The following is a 14,673-nucleotide window of genomic DNA, read 5'->3' as shown; positions in this document are numbered from 1 at the left end:
TCCTTCCTGTCGAAGACTACTTCAGCTTCAATTATATTGAAATATCATAATATTATTATATGATTAATATGATAGTGATGACTAAAGATAACGAAGATGTATAAATACGACTATCAAAATATAATTGTATCCAGAATATACACTGTTTGATGAAAATCGAGTGTGATATAAATAAAATAAATAAAACATGGAAAAAAAATATGTCAGGCATGAAGAATGTAAAACCAAGTGACCTAGGTCACTGGTGTGAAAAAAAAAATTGTCGCGGGTTCCTGTTTTTCAGTGCCGTCGTAACTCCGAACGCTCACTCACCGAACCGTCCTAAGATGGGGCTCCACCTACCCTCTATTCTCGGGATTCTTTTTTTCAGTTGGAAAAAAGTAAATAAAAAGAAACCGTTCGACGTAGCATGAATAAGCGGCTAATTTTATTGCAAGGTTATCAAAGGCCCACTTGTGATTTGCGGGCGTGGATCGTCTACAACTCAATCACGATCAGCTATTTGCAACACATTGCAAAACTACACATTCCCCCCAACGCACACACACACACAATTCTTTTTTCTTATTTTTTTCTCCTACATCTCTACATTTCCAGAAACTCAAGAAACCTGGTGCAGAGCCTCTTCAACGTGGATGTCACCCTGAACGGTATAGTTCAGGGCCCTCCAGCTGACCAGCGAATCAGGGACTTCGTCTTTTTTCTTAACCAAATTAATTTTGTCGGGTTTCAAGACCTGCCGCCACAGGTTGACGTCCGCCATCTCCCCCACGAAGCACTCTCTCTTCCCCCACGAATCGCGGTCGTGCCCTAAAAAGATGGTCCCGTTTTCGCTGAGCTTGTAACCCTTTTTCATCACAAAGCGAGGGAGAAGCTCACCGTTGTACCAAAAATGGACCAGTCCAGTGGTGGAGTTCCAGGCCACGCAGATGTGCTGCCACTCCAAAGTTGACGCCTTCTGGAGGGCGACAATTTGGGTCATCCCACCTATTTGGAGGTTGAACTGGCTGGGGTTGGGCTTGGTGATCTGGAAGCCCTTGCCGTTGGGCTTGGTGGAGTAGTAGAAGAGGGTATAAGGACGGAACTGGAGGGGGTTGAACCTCAGGCAGACGGTGAAGGTGGTTAAGGGATCCTGAAGGGAGGCGTTCACCTGCACAATGGCCTTCTTGTTACCGGACGGGAAAACGAAGACCTTCTTGTGGAGATCTGGATGGAGACAAAAGACCTCTCGGTTAGCGGGAGACCTGCCTAAGATGGAGGAAGCGGGAGTTGAAGGAAAGCTGCCAGCAGCTACACAACGGACAGATGAGAGGCGTTTGAGGCCTGAGCAAGTCAAGTGGGAAAAACAGCTTTCTGACAAATCCCTGTTTTGACAAGTGTCAGGGCGATGATTAGGTGCCCCGGCCATTGTTTGTTTTGGATCCAGAAACATCCAAACCTGGAACAGAACAGAACAAAATAGAATAAGGGAAGGGAAGGGAAGGGAAGGGAAGGGAAGAGAAGAGAAGAGAAGAGAAGAGAAGAGAAGAGAAGAGAAGAGAAGAGAAGAGAATTTCTTCATTTACTTTCCCTCTTTCCTTCCTTCCTTCCTTCCTTCCTTCCTTCCTTCCTTCCTCCCTCCCTCCCTCCCTCCCTTCCTCCCCCCTGTCCCTCCTTTCTTCCTTCCTTCCTTCCTCCCTCCCTGTCCCCCCTTCCTTCCTTCCTTCCTTCCTTCCTTCCTTCCTTCCTTCCTTCCTCTCTCCTCCTTCCTGTCCCTCCTTCCTTCCTTCCATGTCCTTCCTCCCTCCTAACCTTGTCCTTCCTTCTTTCCTCCTTCCCTCCCACCCTGTCCCTCCTTCCTTCCTTCCCTCCATGTCCTTCCTTCCTTCCCTCGCTCCCTTCCTCCTCCCTCCCACCCTGTCCGTCCCTCCCTCCCTCCCTCCTTCCTTTCTTCCTTCCTTCCTTCCTTCCTTCCCAGTGGTCAGAATGCAGTACTGCGGGCTAACTCCCTGCTCACTCCAGGCGTTCGATCCTGACTGGCTCAAGGTTGACTCAGGCTTCGATCGTCCTTCCGAGGTCGGTAAAATGTACCATACGTGAACAGCTCTGACCACAGGCAACGTTTCCATTTTATTTAATTTCACAAAGTTTGTGTTTGCCACTCTTATTGCATCCGTTTTGATAGTCAAGCAAATCCGAAGCTGATGTATATATATATTTTCGTCTTGCGTTCATTTAACTGGAACCGAAGAGGCCGCTTCAAATTTCTAATTCAAATTTTATTTTGATGATAATTCCAGGGCTACTCTGAAGATTCTTTCTCGTTCTCTTATGCTTTTTAATCGATTGCTGCCCAGTTTTAAATTTATGTGCTCTGTAAGGTTGTCATAAGTTCCTCCTAAGATGATAAATTTATAGCCCCTTTATGTCCGACCCAAATGGCAACGTGGAAGTGACACACAAAGGGCAAACTTGAGCCTGGAAAAGAGAAAAGTGCAACTTTTCCACTTTAAAGATCAATACCAAGATTTGGGGTTCATGTTTAATGCATTCCTTTTTAACAGAGGAGGAAAAATTACTCAACCGCTACTCCAGGTCAGCAGCCTAAACCCTGATCTTTTGTAATCGCACTGGAAATATTGCTGTCATAAAATGTTTCACGAAATAGCGACAGAACGATAAAAGCAGCTGAGATTTTCAAAAAGGGGAAGATCCTGGATTACAGCAAGTCCTCGATTTACGACCACCAATGGGAACTACCTAGAATTTCCGTTGCTAAGCAAGGTGGGTGTTGAGATGCGCCCCACTTTACGATCCTTTCGCCAGGTTTTTTTTTTTATATATATAATAAGGGGAAACTGCAGTAAGAAAATTCAATATATTATATTGCACATAACAACTGCGGCCAGAGTTGCCTCTGAGCAAAACTAGAAACAGGACAGCATGCCCTCCGATGGAATGGTGATCAAAAAGGTATTAGATTGTGTGGAGATGGACAGGCTAAAGTTGGAATTAAAAGAAAGAGGGGACTCAGAATACTATTTAACTTGGGAAAATTGGTACCAATGGATAAAAATTAAAAATAAGGAACGTATAGAATAAAATAAGATACAAAAATGTGTTTAAATACATTGATTAAGTAGGAATATTTGGGAATAGATGTACAAAGTTAAGAATTAGGTACTGTCAGAATGACGTTGAATTGTATAATTATTACTGATGTATTTTTTGTTATAGATGTGTTTTAACTTGTATTTTAGGATTTAAAATGTTAATAAAGGTTAGAAAGAAAGGAAGGAAGGAAGGAAGGAAGGAAGGAAGGAAGGAAGGAAGGAAGGAAGGAAGGAAGGAAGGAAGGAACCGGAATACTGTTTGGTCTGGGACACATACGTAGTACAAATAGTTAGAGAATAGAAGTACAGGCTAAATATAAAGGTAACTTAAGAGTGTATACTAAAATTCAAAGATAATGTGTATAGTTAAAGGAAGAATAAGGAATGTGATTGTTATGTGTGTATGAGTATTAATGATGCTGGAGCGCTGTAAAGATTGTAAATGTGATATAAGATGGTGAAATATGTTCAATAAAAATATTTTTTCAAAAAAGAAAGAAAGAAAAGTTCAGCAGATTTCACCCAGCTTCTGGAGACCAGAGGACCTTCCATGGACAGAGGGAGCTGCTCCTACATGGGTTTAAGCCTCACCTTCATAACCAAAGGATCCTGACAGGCAGGCGAGGATGAGAAAGAGGGAAGGAAGGAGGACCATCTTGGTGGACGATGGAGGAACCAGCTGGTTGCAGGAATTCTTGTTCTGATGTCCGTGGGTGCAGAGCGATGTCTTCTTCAGCTTCTCCAATGATGACACCTGTCTTGATGTTCCTCTTGAACGTAGAAGAAGAGGCAGGCCGAGCTGTCACTTCTGTTTTCCCAGTTTCCCCATGAATGAAATGATAACATTTAATCAGGACTCAATCAACCATTTCAGCAGCTCGCAAATCTGATGGATTGACCCACAGATTAAAAATAAAACACCTCAAAGCCACGTCAACTTTTGATGTTTTTCTTAAATCTGAAACAAAGGCAGTTATTATTCATTGTCGCCATTCTGGATCCCCTGCCCGGGTTATTCTGAGCTTTCCCCTGGTTTTGTCTACGTCAATATGTCACCCGTCCCTTAAAGGTAAAGGTAAAGGTTCCCCTCGCACGTATGTGCTAGTTGTTCCCGACTCTAGGGGGCGGTACTCTTCTCCGTTTCAAAGCCGAAGAGCCAGCGCTGTCCGAAGACGTCTCCATGGTCATGTGGCCGGCATGACTCAACGCCAAAGGCGCACGGAACGCTCTTCCCTTCCCATCAAAGGTGGTCCCTGTTTTTCTACTTGCATTTTTTTTTACCTGCTTTCAGACTGCTAGGTTGGCAGAAGCTGGGACAAGTCATGGGAGCTCGCCCCCTTACACGGCATGACGGATTTGAACTGCTGAACTTTCGATCGACTTAACTGGGCCCAGTGTCAAATATGTGGGTTCCACATGTCCACTTCGAAACTTCGGAAATAGAGAAATAGAAAACTGAAAATAGAAAATAGAAAATAATAGACTAGAATAGAAAATAGAATATGGAAATAATTAGAATAGAATAGAGTAGAATAGAATAGAATAATAGAATATGTAAATAATTAGAATAGAATAGAATAGAATAGAATAGAATAGAATAGAATAGAATAGAATAGAATAGAATAGGGAAATAATTAGAATAGAATAGAATATGGAAATAATTAGAATAGAATATGGAAATAATTAGAATACAAAAGAGTAGAATAGAATAGAATAGAATAGAATAGAATAATAGAATATGGAAATAATTAGAATAGAATAGAATAGAATATGGAAATAATTAGAATAGAATAGAATAGAATAGAATAGGAAATAATTAGAATAGAATAGAATAGAATAGAATATGGAAATAATTAGAATAGAATAGAATATGGAAATAATTAGAATAGAATAGAATAGAATAGAATAGAATAGAATAGAATAGAATAGAATAGAATAGAATGAATGGATGGGATGGGATGGGATAGAACAGAACAGAACAGAACAGAACAGAACAGAATAGAGATGGGATGGGATAGGTAGAATAGAATAGAATAGAATAGAATAGAATAGAATAGAATAGAATAGAATAGAGCCTCACCTTCTTGGCCAAAGGATCCTAACAGGCAGACGACGATAAGAAGGAAGGAAGGAAAGGGGACCATCATGGTGGACAATGGAGGAACCGGCTGCTTGCAGGACCTCTGGGCAGCCCTCTCTGGCTGATGTCCTTGGGTGTGGAGCCGTCTCCTCCTTGCAGGATCAAGTCAACGTCTCAATTGAATGACCCGTCTGATATTTCTCTTGAACTTTAGAACAAGGGTCACGTTGAGCTGTCCCTCCTGTTTTCCCAGTTTCCCCTGGAATGAATGAATTGACTTCATTTAATCGGGACTTAATCAACCATCCTAATCGTCTGTCAGTCTGATTGACGGATGCATAAATCAATAAACAAACCTCTTAAGTCACTGGTTGCCGTTGCTCTGATATTCTTCTTAAACCTCAAACAAAGACAGTTATTATCCAGCTTTGGATCCTTGACCAGAATATTCAAGCGCTTCAAGTCATGTCAACTTTTTGACCGGATCCAATTTTACGCTGGCTTTGATTTGTAATTCATGTTACGATCGCTTTTATTTTTTATTTTTTATTATTATTTATTATTATTATTTATTAGATTTCTATACCGCCCTTCTCCCAAAGGACTCAGGGCGGTTTACAGCCAAAATAAAACACAATCAATATACAATTAAAAACAAAATTAAAAAACTTATTATACAATTGGCCGAAACTTTAAAACATTTAAAATCTAAAAAACCCATTAAAATTCATATAAAATTTTATATAAAAAGGGCCGGATAGCTCAGGCTGGTAAGGCCTGTTATTAAGAACACAAAAGCCTGCAATTACTGCAGGTTCAAGCCCGGCCCAAGGTTGACTCAGCCTTCCATCCTTTATAAGGTAGGTAAAATGAGGACCCAGATTGTTGGGGGGGCAATAAGTTGACTTTGTAAAAATATACAAATAGAATGAGACTATTGCCCTATACACTATAAGCCGCCCTGAGTCTTCGGAGAAGGGCGGGATATAAATGTAAAAAAAGAAAATTTTTTTTAGAAATTTTAAAAAATTTAAAAGTTAAAAAAAGTTTAACAGAAACTTAAGCCAGCCCCACGCGAGTAAATAAATACGTTTTCAATTCGCGGCGAAATTTTAATTCGAGGGAGATCACGTGGCTCTTCTCTGGGGGACAGCTGTGACTTCGGACCCCAGTGGAAGCCATAACTTACATGGCAGTTCATTCCCAATTTTAAAATCTTTTTTTTTTCTCCCGTTGTTAAGCAAATTGGGCAAGGAAAACCAAAAATACACATATAGACTTTGTGAAATAGCAGCAACTGTGAGAGGGATCTTGGACTCTTAGTGCACAACCAGCTAAATATGAGCCTGCAGTGTGCGGCGGCAGCCAAAAAAGCCATTGCAACCCTAAATTGCATTAACAGAGGGATACAATCAAGATCAAGGGAGGTACTAATACCACTCTAGAAAGTCTTAGTAAAACTGCACCTAGAGTCCTGCATCCAGTTTTGGTCACCGCACTATAAAAAAGATGTTGAGACTCTAGAAAGAGTGCAGAGAAGAGCAAGCAGGATGAACGCATCGCTTACTTTTCGGTGGCTCCGCTTCCGTGAAGCAGGCGAGGAGGAGTAGCAAAAATATCTCCATTTTTCTTCTTGGGTAAAAGAAAGCCTGCTAGAGTAATCTGTGTATTTGTGTGTGTGTGTGTGTGTGTTTGTGTGTGTGTGTGTGTGTGTGTGTGTGTGTGTTTGTGTGTTTGTGTGTATATACCCTGGTGTGCAACAAGGGAAAATGCCAGTCCTCAGTCTTTCTCGGTTTGGAAACAGATCCGCAGTCCTACAATTACCGGTAATACTTTTCATGCCGGGTTAATAAGTAAGCTAAATAAGGAAATTAAACCCTTGTTTTTCCAGGCTCAGGATGAGGGGCTTGGAGGTCTTTTAAGGGCTTAGTGGGAAAAAAAAGATGGCAAGCGAACCAAGCAAATCAATATTTGCTTCCCCGTCTTTTGAAATCGATTATTTCCGAGCAGGGAGGGAGTTACAGTAAGTGACAGGGGCAGGATCCCTGCCAAACCGCGTTGGGTAACCAAGTTTAAATATAAAGGATCAGGAACAGAGTTTAACAAACTGCCCACTGTTAGACAAAAGTAAAAAACGGGGGGTGGGTGGGTTTAAAATAAAAATGAATAAACTGTAAAAAAACAATAATAATTAAAAATAATAAATACATTAATTAAAAAAGAAAACAAGAAACATACTCGGAGGGCAGGTTCCAGTGATCACTAGATCTGTTTCTAGTCCTCTTGAAGACTGGTATTTGTCTAGTCCTGGTATTTGTCTAGTCCTTTTGAACGTTCTTTTCCTCTTGAAGGTGACTCCCGGCATGATTCTAGTCCTCGTATGTTTCTAGTCCTCTTGAAGGTCCCTCCTTGGAGTGTTTCTAGTCCTCCTGAAGGTCACTCTCTGCGACAGCTTGTGTAGAAGAGAGGATCACAAGGAAGGGACGTTCTGACAACATGCTCCAACCGAAGGAATGGTTTTTTGCTCCAAGAGGCCAAACTAAGTTAATCTGATGTAATTTTTCTGTGACTGGATCGCTGACTTCTCGAACCAAATATTCATGGGCTGAACATCTGCATTTAGCCAGTTGTGGTATGAAACCAACAGTTGGGAAGGAAAATCCATCTGGTTCACTTCCAAGTTGTGAGAAAGAAAGACTCTGGAAACAACATGGAGACCGATTGGAAAGAAGGTTTATCGATGAAGCAGCAGCACCAGCCACACAGCATGCGGTTCTGGGGCAGCTGACCAAATGGTTGAATGAGGGGATGGATCTTCATAGGTTTCTGTGACTTTTGAAGTTTGAACTGTTCTTGGGGTGGCGCAACGAAGGGGGCTTGTGTTCTGAAAGGGTGTTGGGCAATTCCTATCGTGGCTTAACGGCTTTTGGCCTGTGTTTGGATCTTTTGGGCGAGGGGCTGCTTGTTCTAATCCTACCATTCTGCTGCAAAGGAGTTTCGGAATATCCTTGTCTTGAATGGGTTTCCGGCCGGCAGCATTTTGCTTTGCTTATGAATCGAGCCATCTAGACAGTTGGTTTCTTCCTTCCTTCCTTCCTTCCTTTCTTTCTTTCCTCTTAATTTCTTCCTTCCTTCCTTCCTTCCTTCCTTCCCTCTTTCTTTCCTCTTAATTTCTTTCTTTCTTTCCTCTTAATATCTTTCTTTCTTCTTTCTTTCCTCTTCATTTCTTTCTTTCCTTCCTTACTTCCTTCCCTCTTCCTTCCTTCCTTCCTTCCCTCCCTCCTTTTCTTTTTTCTTTCTGCTGTTTCTCTCCTTAAGGGCTGGCATCTGCTATGGGCTATTAAGAAAGATAATGGGTGGGGAGGTTGCTTCCTGCCTCTTAAAATCAAGTTTCTCCATTTCTCCCTTTGGGGAAATAGAATATTCTGCCTTTTTTTTTTTTTTAAATAGTTCACAAACATTTCACTCTTCTGGGCTGGGAAAGTTGAGAGTTTGGCGACGGTCCCCTCCTGCGATTTTTTTTTTTTTTGGCGTTTAGGATGGAGAGCGGCGTTTGGAGACGCTCCCTCCGTCGTTTGTCTTGCCCGCTGTTCTTCTACACGTGGGAATTCCCGGCCGGCTGGTTCCGGGGCAAAGCGAGCACGTGGGAACGGGGCGTTTTGCACCTCCCTTGCCTTTATCTCAGGTAGATCGCGGGTTTAAATCAAGCCGTCGCCGTCTGTGCATGCTTGGAGAACCAAATTGGGGGAGGAAATCGTGTGGGGGGGGGTATCAAAGGGGGAGGGGGTGCGGAAATCTTGCAAATTGGGGTGCAGAGGGGGCGGGGCTCGCGCGGCCCTTCCCGGGTCAGCCAGGATCGTTTGGAGGAGGTGCGTTCGCACAAGGCCACCAGCCCCCAGGTCAGCCGGACGGACACACCCACACACCCTCCTCCCCGCCCCGGCTGGCGTTTATTTTTAAGCAGGTTTTGCAAGGCCGAAGCTGCAAAAAAAGACCCATGGGAGGTTTTTTTGCTTTCTTCTGGCCTCGCCTGCAATTGCTGGGGTCGACCACAAGGGGGCGGACAAATGCCAAAAATGCAATCAATCTCTTCCTTCCTTCCTTCCTTCCTTCCTTCCTTCCTTCCTTCCTTCCTTCCTTCCTCCCTCCCTCCCTCCCTCCTTCCTATTTCCTTACTTCCTCCTTCTGTCTCCATTTCTTTTCCTTCCTTCCTTCCTTCCTTTCTTTTTCTTGTTTCCTTCCTTTCTTCTTATTTCCTTACTTCCTCCTTCCGTCTCTCCATTTCTTTTTCTTCCTTCCTTCCTTCCCTTTTCTTCTTATTTCCTTCCTTCCGTCTTTCCATTTCTTTTCCTTCCTTCCTTTCCTTCTTTTCTTCTTATTTCCTTCCTTCCTTCCTCCTTCCGTCTCTCCATTTCTTTTCCTTCCTTCCTTCCTTTCCTTCCTTTCTTCTTATTTCCTTCCTTCTTATTTCCTTATTTCCTTCCTTTCTTCCTCCTTCCGTCTCTCCATTTCTTTTCCTTCCTTCCATCCTTCCTTCCTTCCTTCCTTCCTTCCTTCCTTCCTTCCTTTTTTTACTCTTAACATTTCTTCCATTCCTTTGTCAAATGAGGAGTACCAGCAGAATCTCGGTATCCATCTATTCAGGATACTTTAATTTAAATTCTTGCACCGAGTAGGAATTAGACTTGATGGCCTCAAGGATTCCTTATTGCTTCCTACTTTCTTTCATCATCATCTCTCTCTCTCTATCTATCTATCTATCACCTCCATCTCTCTCTCTCTCTCTCTCTTCCTATTACAGTTGTTCTGTTCTCTCTGTGGACTTCAACTCCCAGAATTCCCCAGCCAGCATGCTTTAAGATGGAGTCTCCAACCTTGGTCCCTTTAAGACTTGTGAACTTCAACTCCCAGAGTTCCTCAGCCAGTCATGCTTTAAGATGGGTGGACTTCAACTCCCAGAATCCCCCACCCAGCTTGCTTTGAGAAAGATGGCCTTCAACTCCCAGAATTCCCCACCCAGCATGCTTTAAGATGGGTGGACTTCAACTCCCAGAATTCCCCACCCAGCTTGCTTTGAGAAAGATGGCCTTCAACTCCCAAAATTCCCCAGCCAGCATGCTTTAAGACGGAGTCTCCAACCTTGGTCCCTTTAAGACTTGTGAACTTCAACTCCCAGAGTTCCTCGGCCAGCCATGTTTTAAGATGGGTGGACTTCACTTCCCAGAGCATGCTGGCTGGGGAATTCTGGGAGTTGAAGTCCACCCATCTTAAAGTGGCCAAGGTTTAGAAAGACACTCATACAATATTACTCTTTCCGTGCACCCTAACCCCTTACCAAGCCATAGTCTTCTTCTCTGCCCTGGCAGGATCAATGGCATCAGCGCTGCCCCCCAATTTCTCTTGGGTCGTCTCAGGCCTGTTGGCTGGGCTGGCCATGCCCCGGCTCCCTGCTCACTACCAGTATATGCATGACCATGGGATCCGGCATCTGGTGTCGCTAACCGAGCGGAGCCCGCCTTACCACGATACCTGCCCGGGCATCCAAGTGCATCGCCTACGCATTGCCGACTTCTGCTCCCCCTCGACCGAACAGATCCAGCGGTTTCTGCAAATTGTGGAAGACGCCAACGCCAAGCGGGAGGTAAGGGGGTTTGCGAGGTAGGCCAGTCCAAGAAACGGATGTGGCAAAGATTTCTAAAAACGTGATAGTGTTTCTCAACTTGTTAATTTTAAGAGGGGTGGACTTCCACTCCCAGAATTCCCCAGCCAGCGTGCTTTTAGATGGATGGACTTCCACTCCCAGAATTCCCCAGCCTGCATGCTTTAAAATGGATGGACTTCCACTCCCAGAATTCCCTAGCCTTCATGCTTTAAGATGGATGGACTTCCACTCCCAGAATTCCCCAGCCTGCATGCTTTAAGATGGATGGACTTCCACTCCCAGAATTCCCCAGCCTGCATGCTTTAAGATGGATGGACTTCCACTCCCAGAATTCCCCAGCCAGCCTGCTTTAAGATGGGTGGCCTTCAAACTCCCAGACTAAGCCATGCTGACTGGGGAATTCTGGAAGTTGAAGTCCACACCTTTAGGGTTTTAAAAAAGACCCATTATTTTGGACAGTACAGATAGTCCCCAACTTATGACGATTCATTTAGTGACTGGTTTTATATTCATTTTTAATTCTTTCTCTCCGTTTTTGCTTTTCTCTTTGCTTTCTTTTTCTCTTTGCTTGCCTTCGTTTTTAATCTTCCTTTTTAAAAAAAAAAAAAAAGTTGTAATGAAAAACCCAACCCAAGGAAATATAACCCTTGACATGTGGTTTTTCTTTCCGCCAGGCTGTGGCTGTTCACTGTTTGCTGGGCTTCGGACGGACGGGAACCATGTTGGCGTGTTACCTTGCCAAGACCCACAAAATTACCGGGGTGGAAGCCATCCAAAAAATCCGTCAGCTGCGGCCGGGCTCCATCGAGACTTACGACCAGGAGAAAGCCGTCATCCAGTTCTACCAGCGTACAAAGTAGCTGCTGGAAAAGACGAGAACTTGCCCCTGAGAAACAACACAACGATTGTGTCTCTTTCCGCTTTCTGGGGGGAGGGGGAAGCAAGCTGGCTTTAGAGAGTGGATCCAGCAGGGATCCAGTCCGACTGGAATCCCAGTCTGTTCTGACCTAGGCTCCCTTAAAAAGCAGGAAGCAGAGTCTTGATCTTGGCAAAACCTCTTTTATTGACACGACTGTGAATTCCATCCATTCACAGTCAGCAAGGCCCGTCCAAACAGTCTTTCAAAGGAATATTCATCAACACAGACCTTATCTCGCTTGGAAAGCTGCCATGTAATTAGTTTCCAAACGCAGGGCAAGGCCAAACTTGGCACAGAGTTTCTTAGAGTCACAAATGGAACTTTCCACTCTTGAAATGAATTGTTTCCTGCGAAAGCCCCCTCCCCGTTCGCTCCTCTTTTGTTTCCTATGGGAGGGGCCAATCACCTCCAAGGTGTGGCTTTACTCCTGAGTCGACCCTGCTTTCTGAGTTTGTCTTCTGGCAGCTCTGCGCATGCACATACTGGGAACGGGCTCCAGCTGTTCCTCTGCCTCACTGCTGTCAAACTCCCTCTCTGCCTCCGAGGCAGAGCCCTCGTCCGAGCTTTCCTCAGCCCCCAGGGCTGGCCCATGTTTCTCCCCAACCTCCTCAATTTCCAACTCTGCTGCCAGCTCTGCAACACAACACAAACACACATAACACAGACACGCACAAACACACAGTCCTTTTATCTTATCTATTGGTTCTCTCCGAGTTAGTCGAAGTTAACTTTTTCAAGAGTGAAGCATTTGCATCTCCAGTGCCGTTTTGCAAAAAATTAACTCAACTCCATCCCACAGTTGAAAAAGAGACGCCTTCGGAAACCTGGCGAATCGTGTCTTTGGATGGAGGAAAAGGAAAATATTGGGGGAGAAATTATTCAAGACCCCGTTCGCACGAGAAAATCCTGAATTTTAAGGTTTAGAACCTCGCGTTTCAGGGAGGGAGATGTTTCTGGTTAAGGATAGCCTTGGCGATAAAGAAGCCATCCTAATAATAATAAAAAAATACCAGATGGTGCATCTGCCTGCCAGCTTATTTGTTTATTTATTTGCAGGTTGTCCTCGGTTTACGGCTGCCATAAAGCTCATTGCGGTTGTTAAGCGGGTTGCCATGTGGTTGTTAAAAAAAAAATGCAGCGGTTGTTAAACGAACAAGATGGGCATTCAGTGAATCTGTTTTATCCGATTTATTGACAACCGCCCTGAAAACTTCGGACTTATGGCTGTTTTTCACCTTTGTGACCGATGCAGCAATTTTGATCATGGGATCGAAATTCAGATGGCGGGCAATTGATTCGTATTTATGACAGTTGCATGAACTCCGGGGGGGTCACGTGATCCTCTTTTGCAACCTATTTTTTAAGGTTCTGGTGCTGAGGAACTCGGGTGGGATCGCCAGAGGAGCCTTTTGAAACCTTTTTTTGTTTTACAACCTCTTCGGCCGAGGTTCTGACGATCTCAGCTGAGCTGTGGGATCATCAAAGGCTTTTTTTTTTACTTTTAAAGGCATGTTTTCGGCTGAAGAAAAACTGCTTTTAAAAGTAAAAAACAACAACAACAAACCTCTGATGATGGCGAGGCTCAGCATAGGCCAGGGATTTTTGCTACCGGTTCTCCGAACCACCAGCCACCATCACTACCGGATCGGACAAGCCGATCCGAACTGGGAGCATTTCACCCTTGCTCCTCCCTCCTCCCTCCCTCCCATTCCCGGCTTTCCCAAAGAGTGGGAAAATTCTGCCCCCTGGTGTCTTACCTTAGCATTTGCACCTTAAAAGAAAAGGCTGGGTATACCAAAAGTCTGAAATAGGGGCGCCCTCTGTTGGCTCAGTTCAGCTATTCTTCCAAGAAAGGGAAGTTCAGGAAGTGTAGCATCCGATTGATGTTAGTTACCAAGACTAAAGGTCTGTTCCTCCAACCTCTTAGAAGATTCTTTGCTGTTGTTAGTTGCGAAGTCATGTCCAACCCATTGCGACCCCATGGACCACGTTCCTCCAGGTCTTCCTGTCTTCTACCATCCTCTGGAGTCCATTGAAGTTCATGCCGACTGCTTCAGTGACTCCATCCAGCCACCTTGTTCTCTGCCATCCCCTTCTTCTTTTGCCCTCCATCGTTCCCAGCATTCGGCTCTTCTCCAGGGAGTCCTTCCTTCTCATTAGGTGGCCAAAGGATTTGAGTTTCCTCTTCAGGATCTGGCCTTCTAAAGAGCAGTCAGGGTTGATGTCCTCTAGGACTGACCGGTTGAATGGCCTTGCAGTCCAAGGGACTCGCAGGAGTCTTCTCCAGCACCAGGGTTCAAAGGCCTCCATTCTTTGGCGCTCAGCCTTCCTTATGGTCCAACTTTCACAACCATCCATTGCAACTGGGAAAACCATCGCCTTGACTATACACACTTTTGTTGGCAGGGTGATGTCTCTGCTTTTTAGTACTCTCTCTAGGTTTGCCAATTCTCTTCCAATTCTCCTTCCTCCCTCCCTCCCTCCCTCCCGCCTTCTTACATAACTATCAATTGCTTACTATATCTTTTTTCTAACCAATGGTAAAATTGATCCCATATCTTAAAAGTATTCTGAATCCTCCCTTTCTTTGATCACCAAAGTTAATCTATTCATTTCTGCATAATCTAAAATTTTTTTAATAACTTCTCCTTCCAGGGGTATTTTCACTGTTTTCCAATTTTGTGCCAAAACAATTCTTGCCAGTTTTAAGTCAATGTGTTGCTGAGTCACTTCTTCTAACCAACCCTTCATCCAATAGGTTTTAGTTTCTGAGCATGTCTGAGAAGATTCTGGTAACTGGTGACATTTCCAACATTTAGTTCCTTGTTGATCCTTGTAACGGCATGTTACGGCCGTTGTTTACAGTTGGTGAAGATCATTCAGTCATTCAGGTTCTACAGCTGCCCGGCTCAAGGAAACG

The 14,673-nt window shown here is 44.0% G+C and overlaps 2 protein-coding genes across 3 annotated transcripts; one reads left to right on the top strand and one right to left on the bottom strand.

Annotated features, from left to right (window-relative positions):
* Positions 1–423: 423 nt before the first annotated feature.
* Positions 424–5,369, bottom strand: LOC131186372 (C-reactive protein-like). The gene is made up of 4 exons (XM_058159862.1): positions 5,173–5,369; positions 4,374–4,547; positions 3,684–3,900; positions 424–1,206 (listed from the first exon to the last, which is right to left on the bottom strand). Exons 3-4 carry the CDS (start codon positions 3,745–3,747, stop codon positions 602–604), a joined length of 669 nt encoding a protein of 222 aa, XP_058015845.1. The 5' UTR covers positions 3,748–3,900; positions 4,374–4,547; positions 5,173–5,369; the 3' UTR covers positions 424–601.
* A 3,369-nt stretch (positions 5,370–8,738) lies between these two features.
* On the top strand, positions 8,739–12,772 carry DUSP23 (dual specificity phosphatase 23). 2 transcript variants are annotated; one of them, XM_058159865.1, is made up of 3 exons: positions 8,739–8,857; positions 10,539–10,813; positions 11,509–12,772. In XM_058159865.1, exons 2-3 carry the CDS (start codon positions 10,544–10,546, stop codon positions 11,692–11,694), a joined length of 456 nt encoding a protein of 151 aa, XP_058015848.1. In that variant the 5' UTR covers positions 8,739–8,857; positions 10,539–10,543; the 3' UTR covers positions 11,695–12,772. The 2 variants fall into 2 exon arrangements, with proteins under 2 accessions (XP_058015848.1, XP_058015849.1); XM_058159866.1 differs by lacking the exon at positions 8,739–8,857 and adding an exon at positions 8,978–9,071.
* Positions 12,773–14,673: the final 1,901 nt, after the last annotated feature.

Source organism: Ahaetulla prasina, chromosome 17 (genome assembly GCF_028640845.1).
Source record: "Ahaetulla prasina isolate Xishuangbanna chromosome 17, ASM2864084v1, whole genome shotgun sequence".
Taxonomy (NCBI): domain Eukaryota; kingdom Metazoa; phylum Chordata; class Lepidosauria; order Squamata; family Colubridae; genus Ahaetulla; species Ahaetulla prasina.
Note: the sequence above shows the minus strand (reverse complement) of the source record. Positions and strands in the feature narration are given on the sequence as shown.